This window comes from Poeciliopsis prolifica, unplaced genomic scaffold (genome assembly GCF_027474105.1).
Source record: "Poeciliopsis prolifica strain line A6 unplaced genomic scaffold, Auburn_PproV2 SCAFFOLD018, whole genome shotgun sequence".
Lineage (NCBI taxonomy): Eukaryota > Metazoa > Chordata > Actinopteri > Cyprinodontiformes > Poeciliidae > Poeciliopsis > Poeciliopsis prolifica.
In genome coordinates, this window is record NW_026562393.1 from 4,665,414 (window position 1) to 4,682,353 (window position 16,940).

At 40.1% G+C, this 16,940-nt stretch overlaps 2 protein-coding genes across 4 annotated transcripts; both read left to right on the top strand.

Moving 5' to 3' along the window:
- Window positions 1–161: 161 nt before the first annotated feature.
- si:ch73-127m5.2 (uncharacterized protein LOC561202 homolog) lies at window positions 162–4,991 on the top strand. 2 transcript variants are annotated; one of them, XM_055042488.1, is made up of 5 exons: window positions 162–369; window positions 1,490–1,888; window positions 2,035–2,235; window positions 2,569–2,698; window positions 2,780–4,991. In XM_055042488.1, exons 1-5 carry the CDS (start codon window positions 237–239, stop codon window positions 3,249–3,251), a joined length of 1,335 nt encoding a protein of 444 aa, XP_054898463.1. In that variant the 5' UTR covers window positions 162–236; the 3' UTR covers window positions 3,252–4,991. The 2 variants fall into 2 exon arrangements, with proteins under 2 accessions (XP_054898463.1, XP_054898464.1); XM_055042489.1 differs by having other exon boundaries at window positions 288–369; window positions 1,257–1,888.
- Window positions 4,992–5,672: 681 nt separating this feature from the next.
- Window positions 5,673–10,555, top strand: si:dkey-21e13.3 (uncharacterized protein LOC100150043 homolog). Of its 2 annotated transcripts, XM_055042490.1 has the most exons (5): window positions 5,673–6,029; window positions 8,341–8,448; window positions 9,002–9,124; window positions 9,233–9,358; window positions 9,802–10,555. In XM_055042490.1, the coding sequence occupies exons 1-5, from the start codon at window positions 5,936–5,938 to the stop codon at window positions 10,272–10,274; spliced, it is 924 nt and encodes a 307-aa protein (XP_054898465.1). In that variant the 5' UTR covers window positions 5,673–5,935; the 3' UTR covers window positions 10,275–10,555. The 2 variants fall into 2 exon arrangements, with proteins under 2 accessions (XP_054898465.1, XP_054898466.1); XM_055042491.1 differs by lacking the exon at window positions 8,341–8,448.
- The last annotated feature ends 6,385 nt before the right edge of the window (window positions 10,556–16,940 follow it).

Genomic DNA, 16,940 nt, shown 5'->3' on the forward strand with positions numbered 1-16,940 from the left:
TATTTTTTAAGACTGATAGGTTTTATTTTTAAAAAATCAGAAAGACAAGTTTAATTTTCAAAATTACTCCAAAATATAAAATTTTTGTCTGTGTAAAAGTGCATTTTAGAATTACCGCCCGGTAACGTCTACCGACGCTTTTCTTGTCCAATAAAAAACGTTTACAGCTTGATCTGACCGCTTACAGCTTGATCGATCGGTCAGTTGACCAATCAGAGCTTAGATTCCCGTCTCGGATGATGGTGCACGTATGGCTGATTTGCAACCCGCTGAAGCAACAGTGGAGAAGAAGAGAAAATGTCGCTGACTTCAACTCGGACCGTTCTAGGATCAGTGGCCTTTTAGGGGAAAAAAAGAGACGTCAGTTCGGTGAGTAGCGCCGTCGTCATCAGTCACAACTTAAATTAGGATGCTTGCGTATCTGGAAGTCAACACGGACCGCAGTTTTCTCTGCCGATTTAGGTCATTTTCCTTTGACGTTTGACAGCAGCCGAAACAGACAGAAACAGCAACAGTAGCGGCTGGCAGCCATGATGGCTGTTTGGAACGTTGAATCCGGCGGTTTTATTGAAGCTAACCGCTTAAAGTTTACAGCATTGCTGCATAGTCAGCACGGCTAAGTCGTTAAATTTTGGTTTACTTCGACGCTAAACAGTCATATAAAAACAATTAAGCTACATTTGAACACAAAATCATACTTTTCTATGGAGTTTAATAGTTTATTTTTTACGTTTAACCCACGTTTAAAAAAACAATCTATAAACATTTGTAGAGAATTTCATTCTTAAGCCCAAAAATACAGTTTTCGCCCGTTTTTGGTTGTTCGGTCTTTTGATTGAGCACCTGAGTTTTTTCCATTTTGAGACAGATATTTTCTTATTTATCACATCAAAACATGTTGCAATGTTGTTGTTTTTTTGTTTTTGTTTTTTTTGATTGGCAAACTACAAAGGTCAATGCATTTACAAGCATTATTGTTGTGAAGAAGTTTAAAACAGTGTTACGACATAAAACAATACATATCTGTGAAAAGGGATGTTTGCAGACACTCCATCCTATTAGACTGAGCTATTGTATAAAGAACGTTTGGCAAAAATGTTACGTTTCTAGATGTGCAAAGAGAAATGTAACATGCTCAGTGCTTTTTCCAGTCATTATTTTTATCTAAACATTTGCTTCAAATTTGCACAATGACTGTCAGTTCAGTCCGCTCCTGAGTCCAGGTAAATAAACCCAAGTTTTATTTTCTCTTTCAGAATAAATCTTCTGCTGTGGAGTCAGGAGTAGTTCCACGTATTAATAAAATAAAATATATTGTAAATGAGAGGTATTTTCTTGATTAAAAACAAAAAGAACTGTCCCCCCTTTTTTTCTGTAGCTATTGTTGTCAGTATTAAGACTGGAGAAAGATTATGAATCCAGGACTTCTAGATAAACCAGAGCTAGTACTTATACCCTCTTATTTTACTTTGTTTGCTTGAAAAGACAGATTTTTGTGAAAATATGGACCCTGCTTCCAGGATGGTGGGCCTGGATCCCCAAGCAAACATGATTTTCACAGTTGTAAAGCCAGTTATGAGCATCTTTCAGGTATCCCCAGAGCAGGGCAGCAACATATCTCAAAGTGGAATGGACATGCAAAGTTTATCTGAAAATCCATTAGTCCTCCCTCAGCAGGCACAAGGTCAGGCTCAGTTAGATCAGAACCATTTGGAAATGCACAGCACTCAGCCTCATGTTCAGACACAGGCTGCTCAGCACCAAGGGGAAGAGGTCCGCCAACACCAGCAGGTGTCAGCAAACTCAAGCACAAACTCTACTAATGCCGAGATGCCGTTTGCAGAAGTGTCTTCTCTCCTGGATCCCAACATGAAAGGTTCCAAAGCTCGTAAGTGACCATCAATGAAAGTTTTGGTCTGCCTTCTCTTTGCTAAGTTCATTCAGAATTTATGTATGCAGTTTGCATAAATTTGCTTTTCAAATTCCCAACCCTGCTGTGCTAATTTGTCTCATTCTGTCTGACTTCATCCTCAGGAAAATATCTCATCTCCTATGATGAAATTAAAAGACGCCTGCAGGCCCCAGAGAAGATGTCCCTGCGGTCTCTGGCAGCATACACTCGGGTCAGCAGAGGCCCAGCCAGCAAGAAAACACTTCTGGAGTCACTGAATGTCCTTGGCCTCATGCCCAGCACAACCACCGCAGTATCCTCCTCCTTCTCCAAGCTTACTGAAGGTGACGGATGTGCTTTTAAAGGATATGTAGCAAATCTAAAAAAGAAGTGTTCAGAGATGCTCTACGTCCTATCTGAACGAGCTTGAGCAATTTTGCAAAGATTTAGGGGCAAAAACTTCAGTCTCTGGATGTGAAAAATTAGTGGAGACATACTTCAAAATACATGAAAGACGATTTTATTCTGTGTTGATCCAGGAAAGCTGAATACAAATGCACACCTGGCATTTGCTACATAAAGTTTCAGTGATAGATTGAAGTCTGTGGTTAAAATGTGACACGTGGAAAGTTTATTTGACAAGTTGGATGTTAAAATAACTTTTGTTTTATTTTCAGGTGACACCAGAGCTCTTTGTGAAGATATGAAAGATTTTTCCCATGATTACATTGACTACAGTAACATGGCTAAACAACTCATCCCTGACATGAACACAGTTCAACACTGGTCCAAAATTATTGAAACAAAGTATGAATGTGCTTACGATTAATCAAAATTAGCGTGATTCTGAGAGTCGCGTCAGTGTAACACTTCGCCTCTTTCCCACAGGAACCATCTTGAGGACATGAGAAAATGTTTCAAGGACCCAGTAAACAGCGGTTCATTTGACAACGTCACTCATGGCCTCGGTCTTGGAATGTTGGACGTTGCATTAGACATGATCGTCATGGTAATCGATCAGCAGATCCGCGTCCTGTCTGGCGCAGCGGCGTCAGACCCCGTTGACTCGGGTCTGCCGTCTCGTCGCATTCGCAGGCGCCAACGCAAGCTGCGTTCGTCCGACAACGAGAGATCTCGCAAGATTTGCGGGGGGGTGAAGGAGCAGGGGAAGATTGTTTTAAAAAGCAAGGGACGAGCCAGAGACAGGAAGAAGATAAGGACAGAGTCAGGAAACTCTGAAGCTGTTGTGTCCCACGCGGAGCAGAGCAAGCCGGATAATGTTCAGAGTAATGTCCTCACTCTGGTCTCTGTGGGTTATGAAACTGTCTCCAGTGGTATGAATACAGCTGGAACTGTTTGACGCCTGCTAAAAACGCCAATTCACACAGCTAATATAGGTCAAAACACCAGCTAAACTAAGCCACTTAAACTCCAATCAAGAAAACAAGTGCTCAGTCACACCCTGATGCATCTTTTACTGTTTTCAGACACTTAAACTCTTTTCAAAAGCAGATGACATTGAGGCTTCTAGACATTACTCCCATTTTTCTCAACTTTCTCCATGGCTATATTCTGCTTATTAGTAGAATATCTGAATATCACTGGACAGTAGATTTATTTTGATATAATAGGATTAGTTAGTTTGCAGTGGTTGAGTGAAAAGCATAGATATACAGGTGTGTCATTAATCGCTGGAAAGTTAATATATTTAATCATATTCATTCAAAAATAGACATTATGTGACTTACACGCAGTGATGCATTTCAAACATTTATATCTGTTATTTTTGATGATTATGGAAAACCAAAAATATTTTTCTTGGAAAATTAGAACATTGACTTGGAAAACAATGATTCAAAGGCAATGTTTGTTTTGTGAAGCGTCAAGTGAGATACTTTTCTCTATGATTTTGTAGTCCTTAACATAACTGTTATGTATTGGAAATCATTTTAATTTTTACTCACCTAATCCTGAGAGACAAAATTTTATAGTTTCATTGCCTGAAAGCCACAATGTTTATGATATTTATGTAAATGAATATTTGTCATTGAACTAATTCAGCTGCACCTGTGCAGCAGCTTTAAATGTTAGTAGAAAGTTACATGATTAATTAATCTCATGAGAGATGAGTGGAAAGCTGTGTATTAGTAACAAGGTATATAGTAGCTTTGTCAAAGAAGGTAATAAGTGGCTGACCCAGTCACTGATTGGCTTTGTGTACCATTAATGAGATTTTCCTTAGACTTTGATTGTATGAATGTTTGTAAGGCAGCATTGTTCAAGCTGTTACTGACTTATGGTTTTCTGTGAGGTTGGAGCTGCTGATTTAGTTTTTTGTTTGTTTTTTGGGGGGGAGGGAGATAAGAACTTTCACTAGTAGAAATTCACCTAATTTGTTTTAATTCAACAACTGTACAAATTAAACACTGATTTTAAAATAACTAAAAATGGTCCAAAGGTTATTAATAGATAAGTCTTGAATCTGAAAGAAACTAAACAAGTTTTCTCGTATCCCTATTTATTCATTCAGGCATTAACCTTTAACTTTTATCTGATTTTTACTAACATGTTGTTAATTGATGCATTTAGAGATTAAAAAGTTGGCATTAAATTAAAAAGGAATTGTATCTGAACAGCTGATCACTGGTCAGAGCCAATCAAGGGCTTTCATTACTTTTTTTTTTACCTTATTTGGCTGATTGGCCAGTTAAAATACAAAAATTTTGTTTGAGATATAAATTTATTTGCTTAGTCATAGTTAAAACAGGGTTGGTGACTTATTCTTTGCCTGTCACTTCCTCTGGGAATTGTGCAAAACTCTGGGAAAGCTGGTTGTAATAGCACATATTTCTTTTTTATTATTATTATAAAGAGTGTACAGAAGATGAACAAATTGCTCTTTCACAGTTCTGTAAATAATCCAAATTTTCCTTTCATGTTATGATTTCAGTTCAACCCATCTGGATGTGTGCTGGCTTGAAAATTGCCTTAGATAAAAAAGATGTATATGCTTGCTCTACATCTTTATTTATTGTCTAGATTATTAGTTTGTCAGTGGTGTTGTATGGAATTTTTCAGCTTTGAATAAAAAATAACTTTATTTGCTACCCATGTTTTGTTTTTTATCTTAACTTGGTGAGCTTGAACATTGGGAAACTTTGGATTTTTACTATGTTCCAGGTATAGAGAAATGGAAAATTATTTTTGCTTTTTTCCTATCCCGTTGTGTAAAAGTTCAGTTGATCTCTATTTCTTCTAGCAATCCTTCCATTTGCTCATCTGTGATTCAATTTGTCTGTTATCCAATCATCCATCTACCATCTATTCACCCTCTGTCCACCAATCTCTCTCTGCAGGTTGCAGATTTAACGATTCTGAGTGTTCCGAAATATTTCCCATAAACTCATAATGAGTGGTTCTTATGAAAAAAAGTTGCCAAATATGAATTAGAAAATTTTTGAAACTGTCTTGTGATGATGAATTGGAGAAAGAGGTCAAGGAGATTTTACATTCAAGCAGTTTAAAGTTTAAATCTGGAAATGTTCCACCTAACAATCCACCTGTGAAGAAAAACATGCCAGATCCCCATCTGTCCGTGTTGTTTTGGCTCAAATGTTCCAGAAGCTGAAAGGCATTATGTGAGCTTGTGGGGCGGTAGGAATGAACTTGGCAGAGTCAGCCAAGTGCTAATACCTTAACAGTGCACACGCTCACAGAGGCTGCATGAGAGCGCAGGTTTAGTGAGGATTTGCTCTGTATTAATCCTGACAGGGAACAGAGAGCCAGCTGGAGTGTGCAGGGAAGAGACAGAGCAGGCACAAAACAAAAAAAAAAATAAAAGTATTATTGCTGGAAAACGCTGGAAGGAAGTATGGAGTGTACCTGTGAGATAAAAGTTAAACTTAGGTTCTTGTGAGTGTACCCAAAGCAACAAGCAATTACTCCAAGGGATATTGGTAGAAAGAAAATCAGACAAACAGTCACAACATGTCAGTCTGAGAAAGTTTCATCTCCAGAACTTCAGAGACGGCAGGACGGAGTAACATGGGGCACCCTAATGTGCCACTTTCCTATAAACAAGCGCGGGCTCACAGGAATAAACACATATCCAGCCGGCTGCAACCCTACACACCAAACGGTGAGTGGAATACTGTTGGAATGCAATGGTTTTATTACGTCCACTTTGCTGCATGTTGAGTCATGATGTCAGCTCCGACTTGTGCATGCTTGTAATATACTCTGCAATATGACTTTATAATGTGCCTCACATGAGCACAGCTGGACATTTTAATCTGACTACTGGGTGTGCATGGAGGTTTAAAATAACAGCAGTGTGAAGTTAAATGAGTGAGGTCATCCATTCTGTGCAGTTGTCTAAAATGGTTTTTGAAAATGGAAACCGAAATCAATGAAATGTGGAATAAAACAAAAATCTATAACTGATGTTTTGAGGAAAAGTCTCAGTAAAAAATCAGCTACAGGATAGTGAAAGACGGCCCAGATTTACCTCTGAGGATGGTTACAGTTAGAAAAGAGCTAGAAAAGGGTTCTTCAAAGTCCCATTGTTGAAAATAGCATAGTGAGGCGAAGAGTCAACGGTTTAACATGGAACATTGTGCTGAGAACAAATCAGGCAACATTTTTGAAGCTCTTTTTGGATAGGGGCTAAGCACAGTTTGACAGATGACCCCAAACTAACCTCAAAGTATTCTAGCTCAGGGTGTTTCTCATACTTATGTCAGCGCTATGTATTGCATCCTAGAGACCATGGATCTGTTTGGATACATAAAAATACCTAAAGAGGTCATGTTTTCTAACACTTAAGACAAAATGTCATTGAAATGAGGCTGAGTCAAAACCCCTAAACACCAGTGTGCAAGCTTCATGTTGGTTCCTGTCTAGCGAGATCTCCAGACCTTACCAGAAAACACATGGGAAGATATGCCAAGATGAACAAGACAAGAAATCCAAAGGAATTGGAGAATGTAGTCCAATTGTCTACATTCTGGAATACCGGTTCACAGGCATCAGAAGTTTGGTCAACTTCATGCAAAACAAAGGCAAAGTAAACCTCAAAACTATTAGTTGTCTGTTTTGCAGGAAAGGCAACTCCTTTGTCAATGTTTGAGTTCATAAAAGAGAATTGATACTACTATTTTAATTTCCCTCACTTTTGTGATTATTTTGTTTTTTGCGTTTTGCTGTAGAATAGAAAACAGTGTCTCTATTGGTTCTGCACATTTTGAGCACAGCTGTGTAAATGTAATTATATCTTCAGATTTAAAATAATTTAATGTTTTATTAAATCACGTCATCTTGAATAATTCACACTGAACAACTACAAAGCAGTTTTTCTCTGTTTTTGCCAATATTAGCTGTTTTCAGGTACAGCAGCAATGTTAAAAACATAAAGTGTTTGTACTGCCAGATGTTACATTTCTGAGATGTAGGAGCTTTTAGCCCAATCTTTGCATTTCTGGAACAGGCCACACACACATTGTGGTCTACAAACAGGTGAACAAATTACTGTTCTAATGCAGTATCTTGCAGATCGTTGCATGTGGCCTCACAATTTTAAACATAAAAAATGTCACTCAGGCAGCAAAATAATCAAACTTTCTTTTTCTTGAAGAGAAATACCATTTTGAATGCAGCTGATGCCGGTAGGGTTTCTCTTGAGTATACTTTGGCCTCCTAGGATCAGCAGAAGCAAAGTGAGGCAGGAAAGCAATGAAAACGTTTGCCTTCTCATGGTTACATTCTGGTTTAAAATTAAGCACACCAAGCTCTTCCTCCTCGATTGGTTACATTCCCATTAATGCTTCAAATCTGACATCCGGTTTTATTAATCTCAGGACATGAGTTCTTTTAAGTTACAATGAAAAATGTGATTTGTTTTCCGTTGTTTTTCCGTTTTGATGCATTTAATGAACAGGAAAACAAATCCTAGACAATTAATTCTTTGTGCTTTCAAACATAAAAAAAAAACCAAGAAAAAATTTTGCTAACCTGACTTATTATTACTGTTTAAACATTAAAAGTTATATCTCATGTAAAAGTCAGACTGGCTAATAGTTGTCAGGCTAAGCTGGAGGTTTCTGCTTTTTAGCTGCATTTTGGCTGTTTACTGGTTAACGCTCACGTTTCAGGCCTGTCAGTTTAATGGATGGCCCTGTACTGGCAATCATATTAAAGCTTTTGAATTCAATGCTGCAAAATGTGAAAAAAGTTCCAAGGGTAATGGATGCCTTTGCAAGTGTTTAAAAGTGTTCTTCTAAACCACTTTAGACAGCTTTGGTGTTTTGCCCTATGTGTGTCACAATGAGCACCTTGATAGTTTAAATGGTTGCTTCCACTCAGCTTGTTTTTTTTTATTATTATTATTATCATTATTATATGTGGGTCACTTGCATGAGTCCTAATTTCTGTATTACACACTGTCTCTGCAGATAATTTGAACAATGCACTGGGTGCAATCAGAGTTCTAGGTCTGGAGCTGATTGAAGATGAACTCAAACCTCATTTGATCACAGTGCTGGCAAACATTAGGGAGAAAAGTAAGTGGAGATTTTAGAGATTGCATCAGACAAGTAGATAGCAGGTGGAATTGTATTGTGTTTTATTTTATTTATTTATCTTTTTAATTTTTTTAGGGGATGTGAAATGCAGACTCCTCCAATGCAATTCGTTTTAAATATATCATTCATTCTGAGTGTAAAACAGAATATCAAATAGATCTCGCTGCCGTGGAAAGAGTAAAAACCAGTTCAAAACAACACTGGTTACTAATAAACACTGACAGCTTTCGAGCAGATCAGTTCAGGTCAGATTCTGGTCTGTAGGTGAAGTTAAGCTGTGTTCATGTCTTGCAGCTTGAGGGCAGCAGGACGCAGACACAATATCCTTGAACTTATCAGAGTTAGAGACTTAATTCAAGTCAATGTTGTTTAAAGATTAAAAGAATACAGCAACCAGAGATCAATTTGTGTTCTGTTTTTTTTTTTTTTTTTTTAACTTTAAGTCTTTTTTTTCAGAATTGATTCTACCATGTTGATTAGTTGAATCATTGACATGATGTTATGGTATTGAGTGCATTTTTTGTGTGTCCAGAGAAAGGCGCTGCTGAGCAGGTTGTGATCAGCGGGATCCTGCCAATCCTGGCTCTATCTTTGAGAAGCAGAGGGCCTCTGACTTTGTTGACCGCAAAACTGGTGGCTGAGCTTGCCAAGGAATGTAGGTTGCTCAGATATAGACACTTTTCATTATTTATTGCTAAACTTTGTTACTATGGCGTTGAAGCTTTACTGCAAGTCTATTTACTGAGGCTTCTTGTTTCCTCAGCTGTGGTCCGTAAAGGTTTTGGGGATGCAGGCTTGGTGACAGCTCTGCTGTCAGTTCTGACCAGCACAAATGAAGAGCTGCTTATTTATGCAGCAAGAGCCATCTCACGCATGTCTTATGATAGCTGTAAGTCAAGTGAAATAATAAAATAATCTACAATTATGTGTTTTTTATTTTAAATCAGTGTTTTGTGAATGCAAGAGAGGGTTTCTACCAATATTTCAAGCTGTTATCAAAATACAATCTAAATAATTTATCATGAATTCAGATGGTACATGTTTCAGTTATAGCACATTTTAATGTAATTCAGCCAGTAAAAGTGAATGCAAAGAAATGTTTATAGGAAAGGGTGAATCTGCACATGGAGAACATCCATCCGTCCATCCATCCATCCATCCATCCATCCATCCATCCATCCATCCATCCGTCCGTCCATCCGTCCGTCCGTCCGTCCGTCCATCCATCCATCCATCCATCCATCCATCCATCCATCCATCCATCCATCTGCAATTTTTTGTTATTATGTTGAATTAATGGGAATTGTGATTGTTATTTTTTGTCATTCTAAGCTAAGCAGCAGCAATTGTTGCTACGCCGAGGTGCGGTGCCACGCCTTGTTGCCATCTTGCTCCGTTTCCCTGATAAGGAGGCTCTGGAGGAGGTGTGCCTCACGGCTCTCTGTAACCTCAGCGGCCTGGCAGTAGCAGAGGAGGCAGGTATGATCTGGGAAAGAGGAGTGCCTGTGAGACCGGGGGAGTGCGTGTTTCATGGCGTTTCTCCTCACACCTGTGGCTTCGCCTCTTCTGTGACGCTGGTTCGAGTCTCTCAGTGGGGACCCGGCCAGTACATGGTCAGCATCGAGGACTTCCAGCGCTGCTCCTCCTCCTTCTGGAATCTTCATGGGAACAAACGGGCTGTGCACTGGTTCCCATTCTTCAGTTTGGGCAGCTGCTCAAATATGTTTAAGGTGATCAAGTTCTCAACCAGGAACATTCCTCGGACAAAGAGTTTGAAGACTCGGGTGTTCCACACATTCCTGTGACAGCTTACAAATATGGTGGCCTTACGAAATGGACTACAAAACACTGAAGCATTCATCCATCTATTCTACCCTGGATGAGTCACAGCTGAGAGCAGCACCAAACCTATGTTGACTGTTGTACTGTTTGAAAACCAAAAAGGAACTTCATCACCAAACATGGAAGGTGGGAACAACATTTTATAAAAAAAACAACAAAACAAAAAACAGTGGGAGTGACATGTGTTCTGTATGTTAACAAAGAGCACCTACATTATTATTTTTATAAACTAAACCAGAGCTGGGTCCTTAGACTTATTTCAACATAACAATTTATAATATTTCCAGTTAAAACAACAGGGTTATGTTTGGACACCATAAACCTGCACACTGCTCAAGTATTGTATCGTTATGCTTATAGGTTGTAATTGTTGCTCTTATTAGTTTCAGTATTGGTTCATATCAATGAGGCAACAAAAAAAATATTTAAGTTCCACATTGCAAGGAAAATATACCAATCAGCTTCACACACCTATGACAAATGAATGTTTAAGCACCTAGAGTAAATGATTCTTATGGAGATTCTAAAAGTAGCTGGTTAATTCTATTTTGACTCATCAATGTTCATGCACATCTGCATTAATGAAATGGGATGTGTTTTTTTATGTATTTCATATTTTGAAAAGAAACAGGAAGTTCTGGATAACTAATTCAAAGCTCTAAAGTCATGTGAGTGAAGAAAATGCCTCAGTTTTTGTATTAGGAAATGTTAAGAGTGTGCGCAACTGTGGCAAAAAATGTTTTTTTAAAGAGTAATTTTTATGTCCATTTTTTGTTTCTTCAACTGAACAAATGCAATTAATTTAAGAAATAATTTTTTTTGCATTGTTCAGTTAACACTTTTGTGCATTTTCCACAGGTCTGAATAACTAAGCATGGTAAACTAACAGCGTATTTAAAAATAGTGCTAAGATTATGTCCATGTTACCAATTTCTTCACAAGTGCTTAAAATATGTAATATTTCTGCATAGCAATGTTCTGCTCTTTTATCATCTGTCTATTTTTACCTGTACTTATAACAGTATAACTTATTTCTAAGTTATTATTACTAATTCATATATATACCTATGCAGCTCTGGAAAAAAACAAAAACAAGACCGTTGTATTTGTAAACATCATGGTTATTCCACCAAATATTGATTTCTGAACTGAGTCAAAATATTAGCAATGTTGTTCCTAAATAAATATTAATTTGCTTTCTTTGCATTATTCTCAAAGCACTGCTTATTTTCTGTTATTTTGCCATTTCTCATTTTCTCAAAATAAATACAAAAATGTTGCTTGGAATTTCTGAGACATGTTGTCAGTAGTTTGTAGAATAAAATCAAAATGTTAATGTTACTCAAACATATACTTATAAAAAGTAAAATCAGAGAAACTGATCATTTTAAGTGGTCTCTTTATTTTTCCAGAGCCGCATGGGGATTTGTCAGGGCCCTTTCAAGTTTCTTGGGACAAGGTTGTGTATTAAAATTGACCACTAGATGGCAGACATGAACTGGAAATTGACGTGATGGAAAGTCTAATTGAAACTGTGCATATAACGTTGATTTACCACTGATAGGCAACATCTTCTGATGTCTGACCCAGTCTAATACAACATCCAATACTTAACTTTTTCCGTTTAAACATAAGAAATCTTGTGATAAATATTAAGTCAATGTACAAAATAAATGTCTCAAGTACAGATTGCAAGCTTTAGCTTTTCAAGTCTCTCCCACTTGCCTTCGTCTAATTACTTCCCTTATTGGTTTCATCCCGCCTCAGGCGTCCAAACACAGGGATGCTTCCTATAATCAATCCCAACTTTATTACTCTGGGAACCAGTTAAATATTTGATGCCAGATAAAATGAGAATGTGGAATTATTTACAGGAAGAGAGGTGTATGTGCTGTTTAAATACACCTGGTCCTTGCTGTGCCTCATTTTAGAAAACAATCCAGCATCATCAACAAAAAAAATGAGGACTTTCAAAAATTATGCTGAAGACAAGTACATTGATGTTTTATACTAGAATTTTATTCTCCAACAAAACTTTGAAGCCTTCAAAGAACACTAATGGATGGATTTTTGTCTGAGATTAAATAACAAAAAAAAGATCTTTATATTGACTTAAGAAATCACTTATCAATATCTCAGTCCAGAAATGTGCAGTCCTTGGCACAGCCAAGATACTGCGCAGGACCCTCAAGCTCCCAGGCCTCTGGTAGAGGACCCGAGCTCAGAGGATAAGAACCACCCGCGGTGGGTGAGAAGGGAATTTATATATATATATATATATAAAAAAAAAAAAATTCCCTTCTCACCCACCGCGGGTGGTTCTTATCCTCTGAGCTCGGGTCCTCTACCAGAGGCCTGGGAGCTTGAGGGTTCTGCGCAGTATCTTGGCTGTGCCAAGGACTGCACATTTCTGGACTGAGATGTCTGATGTTGTTCCTGGGATCTGTTGTAGCCACTGCTCCAGTTTGGGGGTTACTGCCCCGAGGGCCCCGATGACCACAGGCACCACTGTGGTCTTCACCTTCCAGGCCCTCTCCAGTTCTTCCCTGAGGCCCTGGTATTTCTCTAGTTTCTCGTGCTCCTTTTCCTGATGTTGCAATCACTTGGTATTGCTACATCTACACAACAGCTTTCCTCTGATGTTTATCCACTACGACAATGTCTGGTTGGTTCGCCATTACCATTTTGTCTGTCTGGATCTGGAAGTCCCACAGGATCTTAGCTCTGGCGTTCTCCACCACCTTTGGGGTGTTTCCCACTTTGATCTTGGGGTTTCCAGTCCATATTCTGCACAGATGTTTCTGTACACTATGCCTGCCACTTGATTATGTCGCTCCATGTACGCTTTCCCTGCCAGTATCTTGCACCTGCTGTGATGTGCTGGACTGTCTCAGGGGCCTCCTTGCACAACCTACACCTTGGGTCTTGTCTGGTGTGGTAGATCTGGGCCTCTATTGCTCTGGTGTTTAGGGCCTGTTCCTGGGCTGCCAGGATGAGGGCCTCTGTGCTGTCCTTGAGTCCAGCTTTTTCCAGCCATTGGTAGGATTTACTGATATCAGCCACTTGGCTTATTTGCTGGTGGTACATCCCATGTAGGGGTTTGTCCTCCCATGATGGTATCTCTGGCACCTCAACCTCCGTTCCCTGTTGTCTGAGACATTCACTGAGCACATTGTCTGTTGAGGCTTTGTCCCTGATGTATTTATGGATCTTAGTTGTTTCGTCCTGGACAGTGGTTCTCACACTCACTAGTCCTCTGCCTCCGTCCTTGCGGCTCGTGTACAGTCTCAGCGTGCTGGATTTGGGATGGAACCCTCCATGCATTGTTAGTAGCTTTCTGGTCTTAATATCTGTGGCTTTTATCTCCTCCTTTGGCCAGCTAATTATTCCAGCAGGGTATCTGATTACTGGCAAGGCATAGCTGTTTATCGCACGGATTTTGTTCTTGCCATTGAGCTGGCTTCTCAGGACTTGCCTTATTCGTTGGAGGTATTTAGCTGTGGCTCCTTTCCTTGTGACCTCATCGAGGTTGCCATTTGCTTGTGGTATACCTAGGTACTTGTAACTGTCCTCTATGTCTGCTATTGTTCCTTCTGGGAGTGAGACCCCTTCTGTGTGGATGACCTTCCCCCTCATTGTGACCAGCCGACCACATTTCTCTAGTCCGAATGACATCCCAATGTCCGTGCTGTAGATCCTGGTGGTGTGGATCAGTGAGTCGATGTCTCGCTCACACTTGGCGTACAGCTTGATGTCATCCATGTAGAGTAGGTGACTGATATTGGCCCCATTTTTGAGTCGGTATCCGTAGCCAGTCTTGTTGATAACTTGGCTGAGGGGGTTCAGGCCTATGCAGAACAGTAGCGGGGACAGAGCATCTCCTTGGTATATGCCACATTTGATGGACACTTGTGCAAGTGGTTTGCAGTTGGCTTCAAGGGTGGTTTTCCACAGCCTCATCGAGTTTGCAATGAAGGCTCTCAGAGTCCTGTTGATGTTATACATCTCTAAGCATTCAATGATCCAAGTATGCGGCATTGAGTCATAGGCTTTCTTGTAATCAATCCAAGCCATGCACAGGTTGGTGTGTCGGGTTTTGCAGTCTCGGGCAACTGTGCGGTCTACGAGGAGTTGGTGTTTGGCTCCTCTGCTATTTACACCGATACCCTTCTGTGCCGTGCTCATGTGTTTATCCATGTGTTTGCTTATCTTGGCCGCTATGATGCCTGACATGAGCTTCCAGGTTGTGGAGAGGCAGGTTATTGGTCGGTAGTTGGGTGGGACTGGACCCTTTGATGGATCCTTCTGGATTAGGATTGTCCGCCCTTCAGTTAACCATTCAGGGTGAGTCCCACTTTGTAGCAGCTGGTTCATTTGGGCTGCCATTCGCTCATGGAGAGCAGTGAGTTTCTTTAGCCAGTAGGCATGGATCATGTCAGGCCCTGGTGCTGTCCAGTTTTTCATACCTGAGACTCTTCTTGGACATCTGTCACAGTGATGGTTACCGGGGCTTGCTCAGGGAGGTTGCTGTGGTCCTCTCGTAGAGAGATCAGCCACTGTGCATTGCTGTTGTGGGACGCCTCCCTTTCCCATATGCCTTTCCAGTATTGTTCCGTCTCCAGCCTTGGTGGGTCTGCTCTGTTGTTATTGTTACCCTGCCATTGAGAGTACACCTTAGCTGGTTGAGTGGAGAAGAGCCGGTTAATCCTTCTGGATTCATTCTCCCTTGTGTATCTCTTTAGGGGCTGGACAAGGCTTGGAGCCTCTGTTGGCAGTCTCGAGTGCTTCAGGTATGGGCATCTGCCTGTACTTTCTGGGTACTGGTCTTTTCATTGCACCCTTGTGGAGCTCTGACAGTTGGCTCACTTCCCTCCTTGTTACCTTGATTTTAGCCTCTAACCGTCTTTTCCATGGTGGGTATTGGGTCTCATGGTTGCTCTTATAGCCAAGTATCTCAAGGATCACTGATGCTGAGTTGTAGATCAGCTCATTGGTTTCTGTTATGGTGTTGGTAGGGATCGTTCTCAATGCTGCATTCACATTCTCAATGAGACTTTCAGATGGTACTTCACTCAGCCGTTGTAATTGGCGCCGAGGAGGCCTGGTTGTCATTCGGGTCATGATTCTCTCTCTCAGGTCAGCAGCTGTCTCGTTCAGCTCTGTTTCGCTCATTGGGGCCGTGGATCCCCTCACTGGGTGGGGACTTGTAGTTAAGTCCCCACAGTCCTGACATCCGGGTTCCTCCCTTTTGCCGTAGCATTTGTGTTGTATCTCGTCAATCTCAAGTTGTGATAGCAGTTGCCGTTTGCGGATGTTGGAACACTGAGCTACTAGTTGTTTAGCGCTTAGTGTTGACTGGGGATGTCGAAGTAACCATTCCTTCCCCAGTCTTTGCATGTAACCCCTCTGACTAGGGTTACTTGAGTAGTAGCATTCCAACAGATCCACATTTTCATCTCTCGCCCATTTTCGTCTTGTTCCAGTAGCCCATTTGTCATCAAGGTGCTCTGGTTCCCCAACACCTGACGCAGACCTTGTTTGGCCGGGCGACGTCTGAGCCGGCATGTTATGCAACTTAGTATCTCTCATGGTATGAGGTAGGCAGTAGCTTGAAGGGTCTTGCCTAAGGACCCAGACTGGATTCGAACCCTGCCCTCTCGGGTGATATACTGATGCCTTATGTATTGAGCTATCCATATATATATATATATATATATATATATATATATATATATATATATATATATATATATATATATATATCAATGTAGATATATCTCAAGTGAAAATATGTGAGGCAGTATGAGGAGTATGAAGGTTTTGTGTTTCTATCAAAATGAGTCAGACTCCTTGATGCATAGATGTAACAGATTTTTGTTCCCCTAAACCTGGCACAAGAACATGACCTGCCAGACACTCAGAGTGTTTAATCAGTGGCTCCACATCTAATCTAGAGAGCGGAAATGCAGGAAGCATGCATATATTATGTTTAATATTAAACCTATTAATAATGCATGACATAGTTTGTAGTCTATGCCCTCAAACCCACAAAACATGGCTGGAGAGTGTTTTATTGCTTGCCTTTGCAAATGAGCCATTTAAACTTTAATCCCTTTGTTTTGAGCAACTCCGCATTATTGCATTATAATCTCATTTAGGCTCTAATTACAACTTTTGTCACTTTGATGCTGTAGCTTTAGCTACTCCTAACTTGCAGGACTCTTAAGGAAAATATATCAGTTCTACTGAAAATTTACACCAAAACAAAATGTAAAGGTAGTTACAATGGTAGTTCCATACGAGGCCTTTGCAGATATGTATCACAGTAAATCGTCACAGAACATATAGCAGAGGCCTACATTTTTAACTAAATGAGGCCATCACTTTGATGGGTTCTTCCTCAAGGCTTGTTTTTAAAATAACAGTTGATTGTCAAACCTAGTAGAAAGCCTAAATGTCACTTATGTGCCTCTGAGACAGGTCATTGACATCTTAGAGGCTCAGAATTGGAGTAAACAAATCAATTCCTCTATCAAGTGCAAGTGAAATTTTAGACAGATCCAACTGCTCATGTTTTGTAACTTATCGAGGACAGTTGTGCCCTGGAGGGCTTCTGAGAAGAGTCCCAA

Bases quoted from the DNA above. Each gene is read 5' to 3' on its own strand.
- si:dkey-21e13.3 (XM_055042490.1), top strand. From the start codon at position 5,936: ATGGGGCACCCTAATGTGCCACTTTCCTATAAACAAGCGCGGGCTCAC. The intron at 6,030-8,340 runs GTGAGTGGAATA...CTGTCTCTGCAG, and splicing joins GCAACCCTACACACCAAACG to ATAATTTGAACAATGCACTG. The intron at 8,449-9,001 runs GTAAGTGGAGAT...TTGTGTGTCCAG, and splicing joins GGCAAACATTAGGGAGAAAA to AGAAAGGCGCTGCTGAGCAG.
- si:ch73-127m5.2 (XM_055042488.1), top strand. From the start codon at position 237: ATGATGGTGCACGTATGGCTGATTTGCAACCCGCTGAAGCAACAGTGG. The intron at 370-1,489 runs GTGAGTAGCGCC...TTGAAAAGACAG, and splicing joins AAAAAAGAGACGTCAGTTCG to ATTTTTGTGAAAATATGGAC. The intron at 2,699-2,779 runs GTATGAATGTGC...TCTTTCCCACAG, and splicing joins TCCAAAATTATTGAAACAAA to GAACCATCTTGAGGACATGA.